The 18,274-nt window shown below is 35.3% G+C and overlaps 2 protein-coding genes across 5 annotated transcripts in view; one reads left to right on the forward strand and one right to left on the reverse strand.

The window, feature by feature from the left end:
* The window catches only part of LOC135225235 (spastin-like), a 185,531-nt gene extending 181,391 nt beyond the window's left edge, over window positions 1-4,140 (forward strand). For all 3 annotated transcript variants that reach the window (XM_064264664.1, XM_064264600.1, XM_064264728.1), the window contains one exon: window positions 1,493-4,140. In XM_064264664.1, coding sequence (XP_064120734.1) covers window positions 1,493-1,656 — 164 coding nt within the window. In that variant the 3' untranslated portion in view covers window positions 1,657-4,140. The remainder of the gene's footprint in view (window positions 1-1,492) is intronic.
* A 4,572-nt stretch (window positions 4,141-8,712) lies between these two features.
* Window positions 8,713-18,274, reverse strand: part of LOC135225460 (short-chain dehydrogenase/reductase family 16C member 6-like) — a 64,064-nt gene continuing 54,502 nt past the window's right edge. Inside the window, exons 7-9 of one of the 2 annotated variants that reach the window (XM_064264840.1) lie at window positions 17,556-17,672; window positions 16,060-16,170; window positions 9,742-9,878 (exon numbers count right to left, since the gene is read on the reverse strand). In XM_064264840.1, the coding sequence (XP_064120910.1) occupies window positions 16,077-16,170; window positions 17,556-17,672 (211 nt within the window). In that variant the 3' untranslated portion in view covers window positions 9,742-9,878; window positions 16,060-16,076. Of the gene's footprint in view, window positions 9,879-16,059; window positions 16,171-17,555; window positions 17,673-18,274 lie in introns of both variants that reach the window. The other variant, XM_064264790.1, reaches the window with a different exon arrangement.

The following is an 18,274-nucleotide window of genomic DNA, read 5'->3' on the forward strand; positions in this document are numbered from 1 at the left end:
ACTTGGTAAAATTTATGATTGTCTTGTATAAGAGGCCCCACAAGGGGTTGTAGTCATTTTCAACTTTTCATGGAAGGTAGGGAGAATATTTTAGAATTTTTTCTTACACCTTGGTCATTTGCATATCTTCCTCTTTCCATTGATTTTTTTTTCTTAAATTGGCTGACCTCAAAGTTTGCCCTGTCTGGCGTCCTGCATATGCATATTTTACCCCGGCTTCTAAGAGTTCTCGCTATATCAACTAAATTTGATATATATAGATATATTATATATATATATATATATATATATATATTATATCTATATCTATATCTATATCTATATCTATCTATATATCATATATATTATATATATATATATATATTATATATATATATATAATATTATATATATATATAGATATATAGATTATATGATATATAGATATTATAAATATATATATATATTATATATAATATATATATATGTAATTATATATCTATATCTATATGATATATAGAATATAGATTATAAGATCGAATTAGATATATATTATATCTATATCTATATATATATATAGATAATATATATATATATAAGATATATATATATCATATATATATATGATAATATATATATATATTATATATATTATACTATATACACACATATACACATATACACTATACATCATATATATAATATATATATATTATATATATACACACTGAAAGAGGCCCTTTATCCCCTTTTGTAAAGGCTGTTCAGTGCCACTGGCAGTTTAAAATTTTATAAATGATTGCTGAAGTTTAGTTGAAAGAGATTTTTTTTTAGTTGTATGAGTAGTAATTATGAATGCTGTTAGGAATTTAGAGAAGTACTTTGAAAAGAAAATCCTTTTAAGTGTTGGAATAGGTTTTTTTTCTGAATTCTTTTCCATTTGTCACTATGTGTTTTAATTAATGGTGTCAATAACTTCTAGTTATGATGCTAGACAAAATTCCATGATTAATTTCCCATTTTCAATTTAGTGAAAACGTATTATACTAAAACTCTTATGCTATGGAAGGGGATTGTTAATTACTTCATATAAATAGATAAGAGAATGCAGGTTACAAACAAGAAGACCATATGGGAAGGGCTCCTCAATTGAGGCCACATGCTACAGATAGATTATTAAATTTAACACAAGCAAAACATCTGAGGAAAATATATTCTGTGTAGGAAACTCCACCTCAAGAATGGGATTTGAAGCTAGTAGAATTAATTTTCATTATTTTACATATAATTGTTGATTCATAATTAACCTAAATGTTTCTTATGAATGTGGTTATCCCACCATTTAATTTTTAGAGTCAAGTGCTTTTACAAGATTAATATGTGTACCTGTACATCTTTAGGTAAAAATAAGATTTCCACATGTCTGCGAACTCTTCTGTCTGAGGTGTTAGAGTAGTTAAAGAATTTATCCTTTAATAGATGACTTGTCATATTGGTTATATGTTTATTACAGAGTTGAAGCCAGAGCAGGTTGTTTCGTGTGATCCAGCTGATGTACGTGGTATTTCATTAGATGATTTTAAGGAATCCCTTAAGAAGATCCGGAGATCTGTTCCTCAGTCCACATTAATTACATATGAGAAGTGGAATAACGAGTATGGAGATATATCAACGTGAATAATCCCTCCAGTCATTATGTGATATCTCTGTTGCATTGGTCCAATCACTTTATGTATATATTTGACCAGTCTGTGTAATATTTCTGTAATTATAAGATCTCACTCTACACTATCAGTAAAAGACCTCTTAAAGCTTATTTTTAAATTAAACAAGCACTTGCATTGTAGCCAGTGTTTTATGATTTGTAATATGTGTGGATATGGAAGATCTTTAGATGAATAATGATTGCCATTATTGGTTAACAAAGATTGGAGTATGGAAGTTCATTTTTGAAAATGAAAGAAAATAATGGCATAATGTGTAAAATTCCATGAGTACAGACTTAAAACTTGGAGAAGTACTTGGAAACTTGTGTAAATTTTCTTCTGGATATATATTAGCACCATCCAGACATTAGATAGCTCAGTCTATTGACTCTAGGACTGGATGCCACAAATTTGTGTTGTCGCTATAGCAGTGCAGTTCTACTTTTGAGAAGAAAGTTTCATATAGGTTTAGTTGCATATCTTTCTGTTGTTTTCTTTATAATTTTAATGCTTTGAAAGGAGGCTTGAAAATTATATTGAAAATAACATGAAAGTTTACAAATAATGTACGTGCTTATTTTTATTCAGATATTGCGTACTTATATGGAATATAAATTTGCTTTAATATTTGTACTTTGCATCATGCTATGTTGTTGACACATGCTTCTCAGTGGAAATTGTTACTCATGCTGACTTCAGTCCACTTTATGTTTTAGTACTACATACATATTAACAATGCAGGGAGGTTGAAGTAGAGGAAAATTTTGCAAAAATGAAACTTTTTACTCAAGTCTTTTTTTATATATATATCTTTTACTAAACTCTTGACTTATTGCACAGTGTTTTGTAATTATATACAAAGGTTTAAAAATTGTGTACATAACCATATGTTGTGTTATAGCTGTTCTCTCATTTTGTACCAAGTATCTTCGTCTAAATCACTTTTATTTGTTTTATACTGTAAACTAGCTGATTAAGCAGTCATTGTATTTTTTGATTGATTAATTATTTGTGTAGTTATTTGAAATTGTTGGTTATTTAGACAGAAAAGGAAAATTTAGTTTGATGTAACTAGCTCAATACTTATATAGTGGTGCCCAGCTAGTCAGGAGAAAATAAGGTTGTGATTTACTTTAAACCAACTGTAAAAGTGCTTGAGTAACTGTAACACAGCAACACATAGAATAACAGGTAAGTAGAGGAACACAGCTAAAAGTTTACTTTATGAAAGTGGAAAATGTAGATTTGTCATAATTTGTAATTAGATAGTAGTGTAAATTACAGTTTTCACTGACCTACAGTTATGTTATATGACAAGTTAAAAAAAATAGGAATTTTCTTAATTCTTATATTCTTTTTAAATTAAAGCATTTTTATTAATTTGTACTTATCAAAAGTCCCACCATTGCTGATTCTGACACTGAATGTGTTAAAGGTTTTAATCTTCATTGCTATTGCTAAATAATAGTAAAGGTTGTCATTTAATTATATAATGAGTAAATGTATGATAGTTGAGAACTATTCTTCGTACAGTACTTTTTAAAATAATTGCAATGCATTTTTATTTAATCTTATCATTTTTGTAAACCATTATTATCGGAGCATTACTTTGCAACAAGGTCTGATTTGTTTTTGTCCTTTAAAATTTTATGCAAGTTATAAGACTAAAATGTAGGTCATATTTTATAATGATAATTATGGCATTATAGTACCTTGGAAGTTTTGTTTCTGGCAGTATTTCATAACATTGGAGTTGTAACTTTATTTTTGCTGGCCATCATGCCACTGTTAGCAAATATTTTATGGAGAAATGTTACCTTGTATCGGTGGTAATCCTGAACACTTATCCACCTATGGTTTTTTCCACCCTAAAGTTCAAAATAATTCCGTGCCATCATCATGTATGATTCTTTGCTCATGTGTCACTGCAGCAGTCTGCTGTTGTCATTATTAAATCCTTTGCTATCGACTCCCCTTTCTTTAATACTTTTGAATATTTTATGTGGTATTTCCATGACAACATATTCCTCGTGTTATCAATTGTTGAAGTCAAATTACACACTATTAGAATTCGGGAACTAGAATTCTTATTTGTATAACAGAAATGGCATCCTTTCATCATTTAAAACAAGTTGTTGTTTGGCTTAGGTTAAATATCCCCATGTAAATGTGGAATTGTGTGCCTTTGATTTATTTCATATCACAAATTAACTAATCTGATGCCAAAATTGATTTATCGAGTTTAAAAGAGTAACATTAAAACAAAATTAAAGTTTAACAAAACACTGCTGGTGATATTTGAAATAGTGTGAGATAGTTTGATGTTCAAACTTTGATAACTTGTGATACAATGATCATGCTCACACCTGTATTTGCTGTAATAAAATGTTTGTTTATATGAGTTACCCAGTGACTGTGGCTTTGTACCTCTTGCAAATAAAATAGCATATAAGTAGTTACATTTTCTCAACAAACACCCCCCTCCTTTTTTTCCAATTTCATTGGTTACATTGGGATGAGAACCAAGAACTCTTTTCTTTTCAAATATTGAAGCCTCATTTGTGTAACTGTAATGTGAGAGAACAGATTTTCAGTTTATATATTTTAACTCTGAAGGAAAAATTAATTTTAGTAACTGTAATTAACCACTTTTTAATGTAATTAACCACTTTTTACTTCATGTCTCTGAACTTTTACAGGGTATTTAATGCATTTTTGTTTCTTTGATTACAGGTATAATTAACTGCATCCTAGCTTTCATTCTGCAGAAATTGAGTGATCTCTACAATTTGACAAGTCGTTAGGCCACAGCCACCAAAGTCTTGGTGAATATTAGAGGATGTGCAAAAAATCAATGCAAAGGGCTTGGAACTGGTACACTTACCCTCAACCATATAAGCCAAAGGAACTTCCTTGAGGACAGGTTAATGGAAAAGGGGGAAGTGTGTCCCTTCACCCTGATCTCTTCTAAGATGCACACCTCTGAATGTTATGGGTAAGTCTCATAGGAAACAGGATTGGTCAGGAGAGGATCACATGTGGAAAAGGTGATTGCCTACCACTTTAGTCCCCATGACTTCTGTTAGAAGCTTTTATGGCTACTAGGATGTAAGAGCAACAATATTAAGACTGGTTGAGAGGCCACTTGACAATTGAGAGATTACCAAGGACGACTTTTGGGTAGAGTATGCAAGTTGGAGAACTGTAGACACAACAGAGCAAAAGGGTCTTTGATGGTGACCCAACGAAGAGCACAGCCAGTTCGGGATCTTCAGTTTTGGAACCGATTTTTAGGACTGTGGAACAGACTTGGGGGAAGTGACACATGGGTATGATTCAACCAACTTCAGAAAAACAGCCTTGCAGATGGTGTACATCAGCTTCTCGCCAAAATTATCAACCAGTTGTAGGTGGTGGTTATGATCATTGTAGTTTGGGATCTGGACAGCACAAAGGTTGGAAGGAAAAAAAAAACGTGATAGGTCTTATATGCCTTATCCCTCTAATTCACCAGCTTGAAGAACACGAAACAATTGTGAGGCACGGAAGTATATTCAAAGTAAAGGATGAGGGGGTTGCTTCAGGTAAATTTTCATTTAAATTGTTGCTGCTAACTAGTTATTGTTTAACAGGAATTTTTCTCTCAAAATTTTGTACGTGAAGGGCTTTTCAGATTGAAGCTTGAGGAACTGATGTTCAAGATCAGTGGCCTGATTGCTGCTAGTTATTTCTCCATATCAGGCATATGGTTTGTATCCATAATTCTTCCTGCAATCACAAATGAGACTTCAGGTCAAAATGCCATTTCTTTATCTGTACCAGACATTTTTAAATTCCAGAAGTGTCTCAGTAATGATGAAAAACTGTTAAATGATTTAGTGCTTGGGTTTTTAGGCTGCTGGGGTCACCAGTTCATTTCGCAGTACAAGAGCAGTTGTTAGGGTCAGAGGTCTGGATAAACTAATCCTTTATAATAATAATTCACAGTACAAAATTTAGATGACTAGGTTGCTCAAACCTCGGGGGATCCTTAAGTAAGTACAGAGGGTCCTGCTCCTCTGGAACCCCTTCAATCTAGGTTGGAACAGAGTTGTAGGAGGTGATTTCGCTCATTCATGAGCACAACTTAAGTTCTGACCTGCCCCGATATCGACTTAATGGATTTTAGGCTGTGCTTCTGAGTCGATTAATGGGCAGGTTGCTATGGTCAGGTGTTTAGGCAGAGGTGAACACTGATTTGCAGGTCTGGAAGTTTCCAGGCTGAAAGCAGATCAAGCAAACTTTTCCTAGCCTCTTAAATGCCAGCGGAGGTTCTATAAATTGGAGGATACAGAGGACTGCCTCTGGTTGCATGCATAACTCCCAACTGACAAACAACCTTGCTCTTGAGAGAGTTTGGACTTCACATTGAACACTGTGGAGGTCAATGCAATGGAACTTGGTTTGGTCTATGAAAGGTTTACTCTCAAATTACGTCATTACAGCTAATTTGGATCCGGACAAAAAGAAACTAAAAGTCAGAAGGTTTAATGGTAATGGTTTGTTTGATGGGTTGTAAAATCTCTTACCTTATCTGGTACATTAAGTTTTAAGTAAACTCCATGGTGGTGGCAAACCTGGTCCTGCGGAAGTAAGTGCTTGTAGTTGATTGTACTCTCTTGACTTCCCTTACCAGGTGTCTTGTGAACACAGCCTCTTGCTGTGGAATAGTTTAGTGTGTTACCTATATGTAACTTTTTTTGTTTTCCTGGGGTAAAGGTAGATGGTGTGGTGGGTTTTAAGTTTTAGTTTTTGTTTTAGGGTAGGTAGAGCTTTTTCTTGCAAGGAGATTCTTTGGGTGGACTCCCGCGTGTTTCACCCATTCAGCCAACCTTTTGAAACCCCCCCCCCCCCCCCCCCCCCCCCCCCCCCCCCCCCCCCCCCCCCCCCCCTCCCCCCCCCCCCCCCCTCCCCCCCTCCCCCCCCCCCCCCCCCCCCCCCTCCCCCCCCCCCCCCCCGGCCCCCCCCCCCCCCCCCCCCCCCCCCCCCCCCCCCCCCCCCCCCCCCCCCCCCCCCCCCCCCCCCCCCCCCCCCCCCCCCCCCCCCCCCCCCCCCCCCCCCCCCCCCCCCCCCCCCCCAACCCCCCCCCCCCCCCCCCCCCACCCCCCCCCCCCCCCCCCCACCCCCCCCCCCCCCCCCCCCCCCCCCTTTCCCCCCCCCCCCCCCCCCCCCCCCCTCCCCCCCCCCCCCCCCCCCTCCCCCCCCCCCCCCCCCCCCCCCCCGCCCCCCCCCCCCCCCCAAACCCCCCCCCCTCCCCCCCCCCCCCCCCCCCCTCCTCCCCCCCCCCCCCCCCCCCCCCCCCCACCCCCCCCCCCCCCCCCCCCCCCCCCCCCCCCCCCCCCCCCCCCCCCCCCCCCCCACCCCCTCCCCCCCCCCCCCATCCCCCCCCCCCCCCCCCCCCCCCCCCCCCCCCCCCCCCCCCCCCCCCCCCCCCCCCCCCCCCCCCCAGTCAGAGAAGGTGTCTGCTGCCAAACTTTTGGGTCTAGCAGAACCCCCATTATGTCTGTTTTGCGGCAGCAGCCCTGCTTAAGAATACTAACCAGGAACAAATGGACTTGGATGAACCCATATTGTTGGGGACAATAAAACTGTAGATAACCTACGGAGTTGCATTATTAATCCAAAAAGAGCTAGACTATGAACAGGATACTTAACCGGTTATCTAGAACACTTGTAGCACACAACAATTTGCTAACCCTTCTTTAGAACGGTATAAAAGAGAGACAAACACCACCTCTGTGCAGCTGTTCACCTTATGTAGATCACCCAACTTCCAAGGACAGTTAGTATCTTCCCCCGACTGTTGAGCACCCACCAGAGAACTGAAGGGAAGGAAAAAAAAAGTCTGAGGATCTATGGGCATCATCGTGAAGGTGGTTTGTTGTGACAACGTAACCATCCTTAGTCCCTATCAGACAAGTGTTCCTGAATGAAAGGGGCAGACAATTACCCAGGACCTTATTGTTGTCCAATTTCTCAACTGTGGTGTACATCTGTTTGATGATGCATAAAGTCAAAAGAAATGGAGCTCCCCGATACCACTTCTTAGCTGAATCAGTAAGAAAAATAAGTTGTCGACACTAGTTTGGAGGAAGTCCTTAACATGAAAGGTCTTCGGGCACTTTGTAACCTTTAGTGTCCCAGGAAACAGAATGCTCATACACTCCGATCTCCCAACAAATCAGGCAGAACAACAGGAAGTTGTAAGGCCAAGATTTGAATCATGGATGCGAGAGATGCCTCCTAGACGCAAACAGCAGCTGAAGTTCCTAGGAGGTCATTCATCCACATGTACTGATTAGCCTCAACATTTCTAACCATGGATGTGAAAGAAGACTCCTAGACGACAGCATCCAGTTTTCGCAGGAAGTCAACCTATCCATGTACTGACCTGACCCAATCATGGCTAAACTTCACTGACTGGAAGAGAGCGAGATTTTCAATGGCATGGTTGATGGCTATTATGCCCACTGACTGGAAGAGCGAGAGGTTTTCAGTGGCATGGTTGATGGCTATTATACCCAGAGTCTGAAAAGACAAAGCTGAACGGTAACGGCTTCAGTGTCAGTACTGAAGGACTAACCGACCATCTTCCTAGATCAAACAATAATTCTCAGAATCATCGAGGTGTCAAGTCCTATTGTCAATGGTGACCAAACTTGTCTGTCAACCATCCATCATCCTGGAATGTGTCTGGTTCACTGCTGTGCTGAGTGTGCTACTGCCTACTGGAGACCAGTGCACCTGCACTGTCAAATGATCACATGAGGAGATAAGAAAATTTAAACCCATTAAATTCTAGCTCCTTAAAATTTACAAAACACATTTATGCATTCTACTAAATCATTTGTCAGATACATATGGGGAATTCATTCAACTTTACTAGTTGTGAAGTAGTATTGACTGAATCTCTTTTTCAGTTATAGTCCTTGAATTCAAACTGACCTTCATTTGCCAGTTCCTTTCACAAAAGGTAAGTAAATAAATATAAACATATAAATTTAATGCCTTACATGGTAAAATAATACATTTACTTATAAAATACAAGACTAATGCAGTGATTGCAGATAACTCAAAATTTTATTTTTGAGCTTGACTGTAATACATTAATATATGTAATACATTAATGTAATCTACAAAGCTATGAAAAATTTATAAAAAATTATTTCACAAGTATGTGAAGGAAGCTCTTAATGGCACAAAAACACTATATTCTGTATTTGGATCATATTCACCAATATCAAAACCAAGTATTTACTAATATGCTGTAGCTTATAATAGTTTGTATAACTGCAAAAACTCACAAAATTACTCATTTTGCTCATTAAAAAATTGGATTATGTGACTTGATTTATTGTTTCAACACTTCTTGCAATTTGAGAGCCACACCTCTTTAGGGTAAATTTTATAAAAAGAAAAAAAAAATAGCTCCTTACTGCGTAATGAATTTTGAAGTGGTAGAGCTTAAAATAAAATGTATAATGTGATTTGTTGTTTCAACATGAAGATTTTAGAGCAACATTTTTTTTATATAAGCTATAAAATTGCCCAGCGCCATAGAATGTAATGAGTTTGAAGTTATTCAAAGTATCTGTAGTTTGAAATAAATTACTGTGGTGTAAGAAATTCAGAGTTACAGAACAATTAAATCTAAGAAACACTCAGGTACACTTCAGCAGGGAAACTCATTACATGGTAGTATCTCATGCCTTAATATATCTACTAAAAAGCTGTTCAGTGATTACTTCCCATATAGTACGTACATTATTCAAATGGGGTTAATATCAATTCTAGATACCTGATGTAAGTTTTTCATTATATCAATTCTAGATCTCTGATATACATTTTTCATCATGAATACTGGTTTTACAAGAACACCTGACAATTACAGCTTTGTTTTACATAAAAAAATGTACAACAACAATTGTGTGATCAAATGTCCTACGACTATAAACTATTGAAAAGTAGCAACACCATATATACATCACTTGTCTGCACTCCTCAAAATTTTATACATTTGGAGTTTGGGCAGCCAGCACCTGTTTTTCTGTAAGTCGAGTCCCATTCTGTACAGGTCGGCCCTTGAAGTCATCCATGGTCATGTGGCCACCGCAGGCTCTGTACATCATGTACCCTCCCTTTAGAGGCAGGACACTGCGGGAGAAAATAACATAATTTTTGTAATTGAAGAGTTATTCATTCTCGAGTTTAGGCATTATTCTTTCAGCACCAAAAACTATATTTGTATTTCATAAGGGTAAATGAGATTTTCCACAACTGGAAAAACTGAATTATACTAATTCAAACAAACTAATACTCACCTCATTATATTTTACTCATCTAAAAACCAAGTCTTAACATGCCACATAACTTACATTTCCAAATTTTAGGCAAAGTTTATATAAAATGAGTGATTTTTAACATTAACTTCATGCAGAAATATTTATGACTTTGCTCATTTAAATGTCTTAATAAACCAAGCTCCTTTTGTGTTAAAAAAAAAAAAAATAGTGCATTTTGGGCAAACTGGTTTCCAGTGACATGCAAAAACCACCGCTTGCACTAATGAAAACTTAAACTTCATACAGTGATAATAGTAGTGAAGCAAAATAATTATTAGGCAAATACTTTGGCAATATACATAGGCTACTTGAATTACAATAAGACTAGAAAACTTGAAATTTATAGAAACTTGATCAAGGGAATCTACTAATACCGTCATTTGTCACATATGTACAAATATACTTTTATCCCACTGGTCAAATCGGGGTTCTCAACTTGTACCTCTTGTTTTATTTTATACAAAGCATTCGATTGAAATGTTCAGTTTTTTATGCAAATGCATAACAGATTTAAGCTGCTTAACATCCAAATGTTAAAAGTCTAGATTCACATTACGTATTTCAATATCCTATAAGATTACTTCTGTTGTAAAAAGTCATCCAAGTAAGAGGATGTGGCAGATAAAAATCCATAAATAACTAGACAAAGTGACTGGATGACTCTGTAAAATGGTGAAGTATTTATGGTACAGGTACTGAGTTTTTACTGTTTTATACAAATCAATGTAATCTTGCATATTACCCTTAAAGCTTAGATTTTGTATTGTACATAAGAGCAGAGCATCAAGACAGAGTAAGTGCTGCTAAGCATAGAGTGAATGTAGCATATCTGCAATGAATGAACTCTGCTTTTTATCATTTTGATGCAGATTAACTTGCATTTTAAAAGTTAGCTGCAGGTTTATCTCAACATTATTCAAGGAAGCTGCTTTTCCAGAACGGCACTATTCTTAGCCGTGAGGATAGTAACTGGGAAATGAGGTTAGGTTTTAAACCTATTGTATAACTAGATAAAATTATTATTACTAAGAGAACCTATTCATGAGGAACAAGCCCGTAGGGACCAGACTTAAAATTCAAGCTTCCAAAGAATATGGTGTTCATTTGAAATTAGTTTCATCTGGTAATGGGAAATACAAAAAGAGGAGATCACTTATTTGAAAAATGGAATTTATCTAACAAATTGATAAAGAATAATACTAAAATACAAGCTAAACTGTATTCGGGTAGAAATGCATCACATCTTTGCTTGAACTAATGAAGTTTGAGTTGCATGACATCCTCAGGGTGACTGTTCCACAGTCCAGCACTGTGAGGAATGAAGGACCTCTAGAACTGAAGTTCGACAGTGAGTGAGGGACATTCACTGCATATTAGTGCTGCTGTTTAGCGAATCTGGTTGCTCTTGGCAGGAAAATGTCATCATAGATAAATTATGAATGTGAAAGCTCTCTCTAGAAAATACAATTTATGAAAAAGTAACAACAAACACATGAGAGCATCTGTCAATGTTCCAATTAATATATTCTCTAAAATAGTCAAAATATTTTGGCAATTTCTTCAATGACATGATTTCGGTACAGTACAGTATTCTCTACTAATGAGGTACATGATTTACCCTTTTAGCACAGCTGTAATTTGCATGCTTTACTTCATGCTCCTTTTACTATTTTAAGTTTGTTTCATTACTCTCTACTGCTCTTATTTAGTATGTAACTATTATAAAAAGTAATTTCTGTCCAGAATTGTCCCAGTTTACTGTTTAGAAGTATAGTAGTACATACTTTTTATTAGAAATGTTTACTATGTAAACAATGAATACAGGTTGCAGTATTAACATTAATAACTATGAAATTTATAACAGCTGATGAAAATGAAAATGGTTTTGTAGTTTTGAAGCTTAAGTGTAGTAGGCTACACTCAAGCTTTACCATGTGTACTTAATCCTTTTTTCTTACAATGTACTACTTAATGTAATACATTATAGTACTCTGCAATATTTCTCGATTTTATAGTTGTTTTAATACAGTATGTACAATAATTGGCAAACGATTAACGTTGATATGTAAGCATACCATTCTAATTATGAACATCAGCTTTAACATTTGCTTATATTTCTACACTAAACTACTATACGTATAGTCAAGAAATATTGCAAAAGTACAATACTGTATTGAAGTACATGGCAGTCAAGAAAAGCAATAGGTATGCATGGTTAAGGTTAGTATAGCCCACTACAAAACTGCAACTTGATACGTATTCATCAGCTGTAATAAATTTAATAAATCTTATGTAAATATTATAATGTGTAAGTTTTAAAACTCAAGATATATAAACATTTTAAATTTGACTACTTCTAAACAGAAAACTGGGACAATTCTAGACAAGTAACTAAAAATTAAGAAAAGAATTAAAAAATTAAGAGGAAAAGAATTCATAAAAAAGAAAAGAAAAAATACAATCACCTGTCTTAAATGCAGTACCTGTATTATCAACAACAGCAATACAGGTAATAACTTATTAAAGTAGCAAGAAATATAGCATGGACTGCTGTACTGTACACAACTGTCATCCAAGAGATAGCCAAAATGTTTTGAAATTTTAAATTCCAAGATATCACATTTTTAATCACATATGAAACAGTATTAAAACCACCTCAACTCTGTTGCCAATAAATATTATCCTCAAGGCTAAGGACAGTGCCTTCACTGGAAAATTACCAAAAGTGAATATAGGCACAACATACCATTATAAGCCAGTACGTATAACAAAATTTAAATATTTGCTCCATTTTGCAGTCACTAATGTTTCACCAACCAGGATATATTCTGGATGCAAATGACATTTCTCTGTGTATAAATAACCCAAATTTGTGGTCCTTGTGAAACCTAAATACTCGCACTATCTTGGGTTCTGTTCAGCTAAAATTAATACATATACAGGCAGTCGCCGGGTTAAGACGGGGGTTCCATTCTTGAGACGCGTTGTAACCCGAAAATCGTCGTAAGCCGGAACATTGTAAAAAATCCTAAGAAAACCCTACTTTTAATGCTTTGAAAACTATGTAAACTGCATTCTTATTGCATTTTTCATCCAAAAAACCTTCAAATATTTATTATTTTGCATTTTTGGCCTCATATTTCATCTGCCAGTGAGTGTTGTAGGCGTCATAACCCTGGAAATAATATCTGATGAATATAATTGAGGAGTGCCTTAACCTCGGAACATCTAGTTTATAATCAACAATTTGTAAGACATGAACCCACTGCTTAAGCCCAAGCAAGGGAACAATATCCAAAACATTAAAAACTGAAGAATCAAAACATTTCCTTAGGACATATGTCTCCAAAAGACTTCTTCAGTACTGTACAGTATACAGATTTTTGTGCCACTGCAGATGAGACTGATGTATGTATCTAAAAAGAGAATTGCAATCCAAAAAGATCCTAGAACTTTAAAGGAATTGCATCTCGATGAAAAATGTTAATTCTTGTAATGCTACCACTAATGTTGATTCTGTACTTCAATACAGTATGCATTAACAAAAACTTATGTGGAGAGCATAGTACGTAATATAGAGACCTGAACTCTGGAAAAAATTCCATAATGCAACAAGCCATGAGGTTACATATGAAATCTCTGGTGGCACGAACAAGTATTGAACGATGAATCTGAGATAATTGCAGTTTTTCATGAAATCTCTGTAGTGTCTTGCACAAGTATGGAATGATGAATCCGAGATAATTCCAGTTTTTCACATCCTATGATAGAATACGTATACTTATAGGGAACCCACAGTGCAGTGAAAAGGGTGGATCTGAACCCCTTTTCTAAATTGCAAATGTACTATCACTCCAGGGGAGCCTATTTCATCCCTTGAATACAACAGCACATAGTCAGGTTACTATTTGAATGTGGCACTAGTTGCCAAAGTACTACTTGGACAAAGGCAATAAATACAATTTTACAAGGTTTAATAGTTACAACATTTGCTTTAGTGAAATGCAAGATGTAGACCCATAAAATAGCGTTCTGTCTTGTTTAACATATATGGAATGCTAATAGTACAGGTAGACCATCACTTATCTGGCATCATCAAGACCCGTAGGCTGCCAAATTAGTGATTTTTGCAGGTTACAGACTGGTTAGGTTAAAATACACTTAATCCGAGTTAACAGTTAACCACTTCATCCTACTTTCAAAGTACCTTGTAAATCAGTACGAGTTTAATAAGGAAGAAAAATATAAAATGAAAATACGTAGTTAAATTTTAATGAAGCACTGGCAAAACAAATGGTACAGTTCATCACTGCTGCTTCCAAGGTGAAGAGCTGGAATTTGCAACTAATCACATTTCCTGTCAGGATTCCCATTTTCATCTTAGATTATCTTTTTTTTTAAATTTACATATGCTAAATTCTCAGTTATACTTTTACTGTACGTTTTTTTTCTCATTGTTATAACCCAAAAGAAACTCAATTGTGTGACTAGCATACATACAAAAACACCAACTCATTTGCTCACGCTGGAGAACTTGCGCCAGCTTGTTTTGATCAGTGCTTTTACACTTATAATTAATTAATTTATATTTTATGTTATTCTAACCAAAAGATAAATGCAATCGGGTGCCAAGGTAGGTATGAACACACAAACTCATTGGCTGGCGTTGGAGAACTTGCAACAGCTTTTTTGGTTCATGTTACGCTTATGATTTTTTTATGCTTATGATTTTTTTTATTTAGACTTTATTCTATTCTGATTTCTATTTTTATCGCATTTTCTTATTTTGTGCCTAGCATAAGTACAAACTCATTCACTGGCTTATTTTTGGTTGTTGTTATGCTTAGTATGTTTTTATTTATACATTTTAGTTCTATTCTCATTTATATTTTTAGTCTTTTTTTTATATTTTATTTTTACAACACAAAGAATTAATGGAATCATGTACCTACTATTCATATGAATGCACAAACTCATTCACTGGCATCTGAGAACTTGCTGCAGCTTGCTTTTGGTTGGTGTTGTTACGGTAGTGTTTTATAAAGATTATTATTACTTTATGCTATTCTTATTGATGTTTTTACTGTATTTTCTCATTTTAGAATTTTTAAAACCAAAAAGGTAAACTTAACAGTGTGTAAAGTATGTACAAATGCACAAAATCATTCTCTGGTGTGGGAGAATTTACTACAGATTGTTTTGGTTAGTGTTAAGAATTTAAAAAATTTGTAAATTAAGCTATTCTCATTTATATTTTTATGTACATACTGTACTTTCTCACTTTCTATTTCTACAACCCAAAAGATTAATGCACTCCTGTCAGTAGGATATATGGGTTTCCTCACAAACTTATTCGCTGTTATACTAATACATAATTGCAATTATATTTCATGCTATTCTCATTTATATTTTTACTGCATTTGCTCATTTTTTACAACTCAAAGTGTAATCCTATGCGTAGGGATTGTATGTAGTACACACACAAATAGTGCTAACAAACAGTAGCCACAGGTTGGTGTGAGGCCCGGAAAATTTTAAATTATGCTAGCGAAAATTAATCCACGATTAGTGATGGAACCGGATTAACAATCGCCAGATTACTGATGATTGATCTTTACCAAATTCAAATATCACAATACTATGACAATATAAATACATGCTCATTCCTGTTAAGCATATAGGAAATAAACTATCTACTGAAAAGTTAAAATCAGTTTTTCCATTTTCCCTGAACAATTCTTCCACTGAGGTAATGGATGAGCACAGTTTTATACATTAGTGTATGCATTCAATAAATTAAAAATGAGGCATGTAATTATGCCTAACAATTATGAAAATTTCTATATGTTATTCATTCACTATGCAAGATCATTCTATATTTTCTGCACAGGAATCCCTTTTGATAAAACAAAGTGTCATAAAATTTTTTGTTTAACTACAGAAAAAGTGCAAAAAAGAACCATCACCTGTTAGTCCCACCACCAACTACAAACCTGCGCAACGATATATATTAGTTGTCCTTCTTCCGTCCTACAAAATCATCCATGGCACAGGTAATTCCACTGACATTGCCCAAGATAATTAAGGCTTTCATTGGAAGAATGCTGTAAAGATAATTTCCATTTGCAAAATGAGACCCAAGCAAACATTTTCCCCTTGCCAGTTATGGATGCAGCCGACTAGTTTTTCAAACAAAAATAAATTACAACTGGAAGTATGTATTACTTGTTCTATAAATGTATTCGCTATGAGAATATAAGTGGTGCTGTTTATCCTTGTAAAAGCTGATCCATAATTGCAAGGACTAATGCAGAATTCCCTGACAGAAGTTTTAACATTTACCATGCATAACCTTTACCTTTTTTTAGAACAGCAAAAGGATATATGTTATTAATTTCCTTACATCTAAAAACCCAAATCCTTTAGCTCATGCAAAGCCTTGAATAAATCATTAATGATGAAAAACTTTAGTAAACTGTAGGTCAAAACAACCTCCAATGAAAGAAGACAGTTGTAGACCTTAACCTTCTCAAATAATTAAGAGCTAATTAGAGCATATCCAATATTACCTAATGTGTATATTGTTATTTCTTTTCATATAAATTGTACTCTTTGTACTCAGATCTTGCTTTACAACAATACAATATGTTTAATCTGAATGTTTTTACAATTTCCATTGCATAAATATTTAAAACTGGTGATTTTTCTTATTTCCTTTAAAGCTGCTACTAAAATTTGTGATGCTACATTTATGAACCAAAAGGGAATGTACCAAAAATATTGTAAAGTGTGACCAAAACTAGTGTGATGTGAAATTATTTTTTTTACTTCAACTTGACAATCTACTGTTTAAGTTAATACTTAATGTTGCAAGCTTAAAACTGAAGTGCTGTGCATTTTCCAAAATTTTGTTCACTTGCACTGAAAGCTGATATGAAAGCAAATTGGTATCTAGCATTCCTCATTACAGATATTAAAATTAGTTCACACCAGAGTACAATATACAAAGTAAAATTCTAAAAACTGAAGTACTATATGTCAAATTTTGAAGTACAGTTGAAAAAATGATGAGGATATATTATGTTATTACTTATCCTTGTTACTGAGATTTTTCCTAATACACTGAAAAGATAATAATAGCATGTAAATTATTAATAAAGCAGCAATAACACTAGCAACTGCATGCCAAACAAAAGTTATACCCTTTAATAACCTTATTTACTATTTTACAATATTTATTTAAGCATTCCACAGTGAAGGTGATTTGGACAATTCCCTGTCCCACCTTGCATCTGACTATAGCTAACAACTGAAATATTACTGTACAGATGTACTGTATCAGAAAAGTCTGACAAAATAATTTGGAATAATAAAGTTCTGTACAGTGAAAGGCTATCTACGAGTAATATTCATTATTTTGAGTACATTAATAACTAAGATACTGGAACCTGAGAATTTCAAATGAGACTAAATGTTCACTTATACATACAGCTTCAGGATGATCAGCAGACGGCAAAATCCTGGTAGGATGACTACTGGTGTGTTGAGCAGAATGCCATCCACAGCCTCTGATGCTACATACTCAGGGTTCAAGATTGGAATTAGCCTGAAAAAATATTAAATTTTTTAACTTAGCATACAACATCTCATAATTTCATGCTTAAAAACAATCTCATAATTTAATGAATGATTCTCTTATTACTTTAATATAATAAATACTCTCTCCACAGACACCTTAAGAGTTTTACTATACTGTATATACAAAGTAACTACTATGAGATTCAGGGTCTCTGTAACACGGTTTTTTGGACTTTGCTCCTTGTCAAAGCATCGGATGTAGCTGAAAGTTGACATATGTATATTTTACAACCACACACAAATTTTGTCAGCATTATCAATAACCTAAACCCGATAGTTTTAATTTTTATAGAGTAAAAATGATCTAGCCGACGCCATGGCCAATGATTACGAGCCAAGAGTCGAAAAACATTCATTACGTAAGCAAGGTAAACAAACACCTTTTGACTAAATGTTGCCCCGCCCATCCACCAGACAGAAATTCCATCGGCTATGAAACCCAAAGACTTTATGAATGGCGGAACGATACATAGATGTGGGTGGGGTATCAGTGCTAGCGTAGTAATACTACTGCAGCAGTAGTGCCGCAACAGTATAGCAGTAATATACATGAATTAAACGTTTAGGCCA

The sequence above is a fragment of the Macrobrachium nipponense genome, chromosome 11, assembly GCF_015104395.2.
Source record: "Macrobrachium nipponense isolate FS-2020 chromosome 11, ASM1510439v2, whole genome shotgun sequence".
In the NCBI taxonomy this organism is placed as follows: domain Eukaryota; kingdom Metazoa; phylum Arthropoda; class Malacostraca; order Decapoda; family Palaemonidae; genus Macrobrachium; species Macrobrachium nipponense.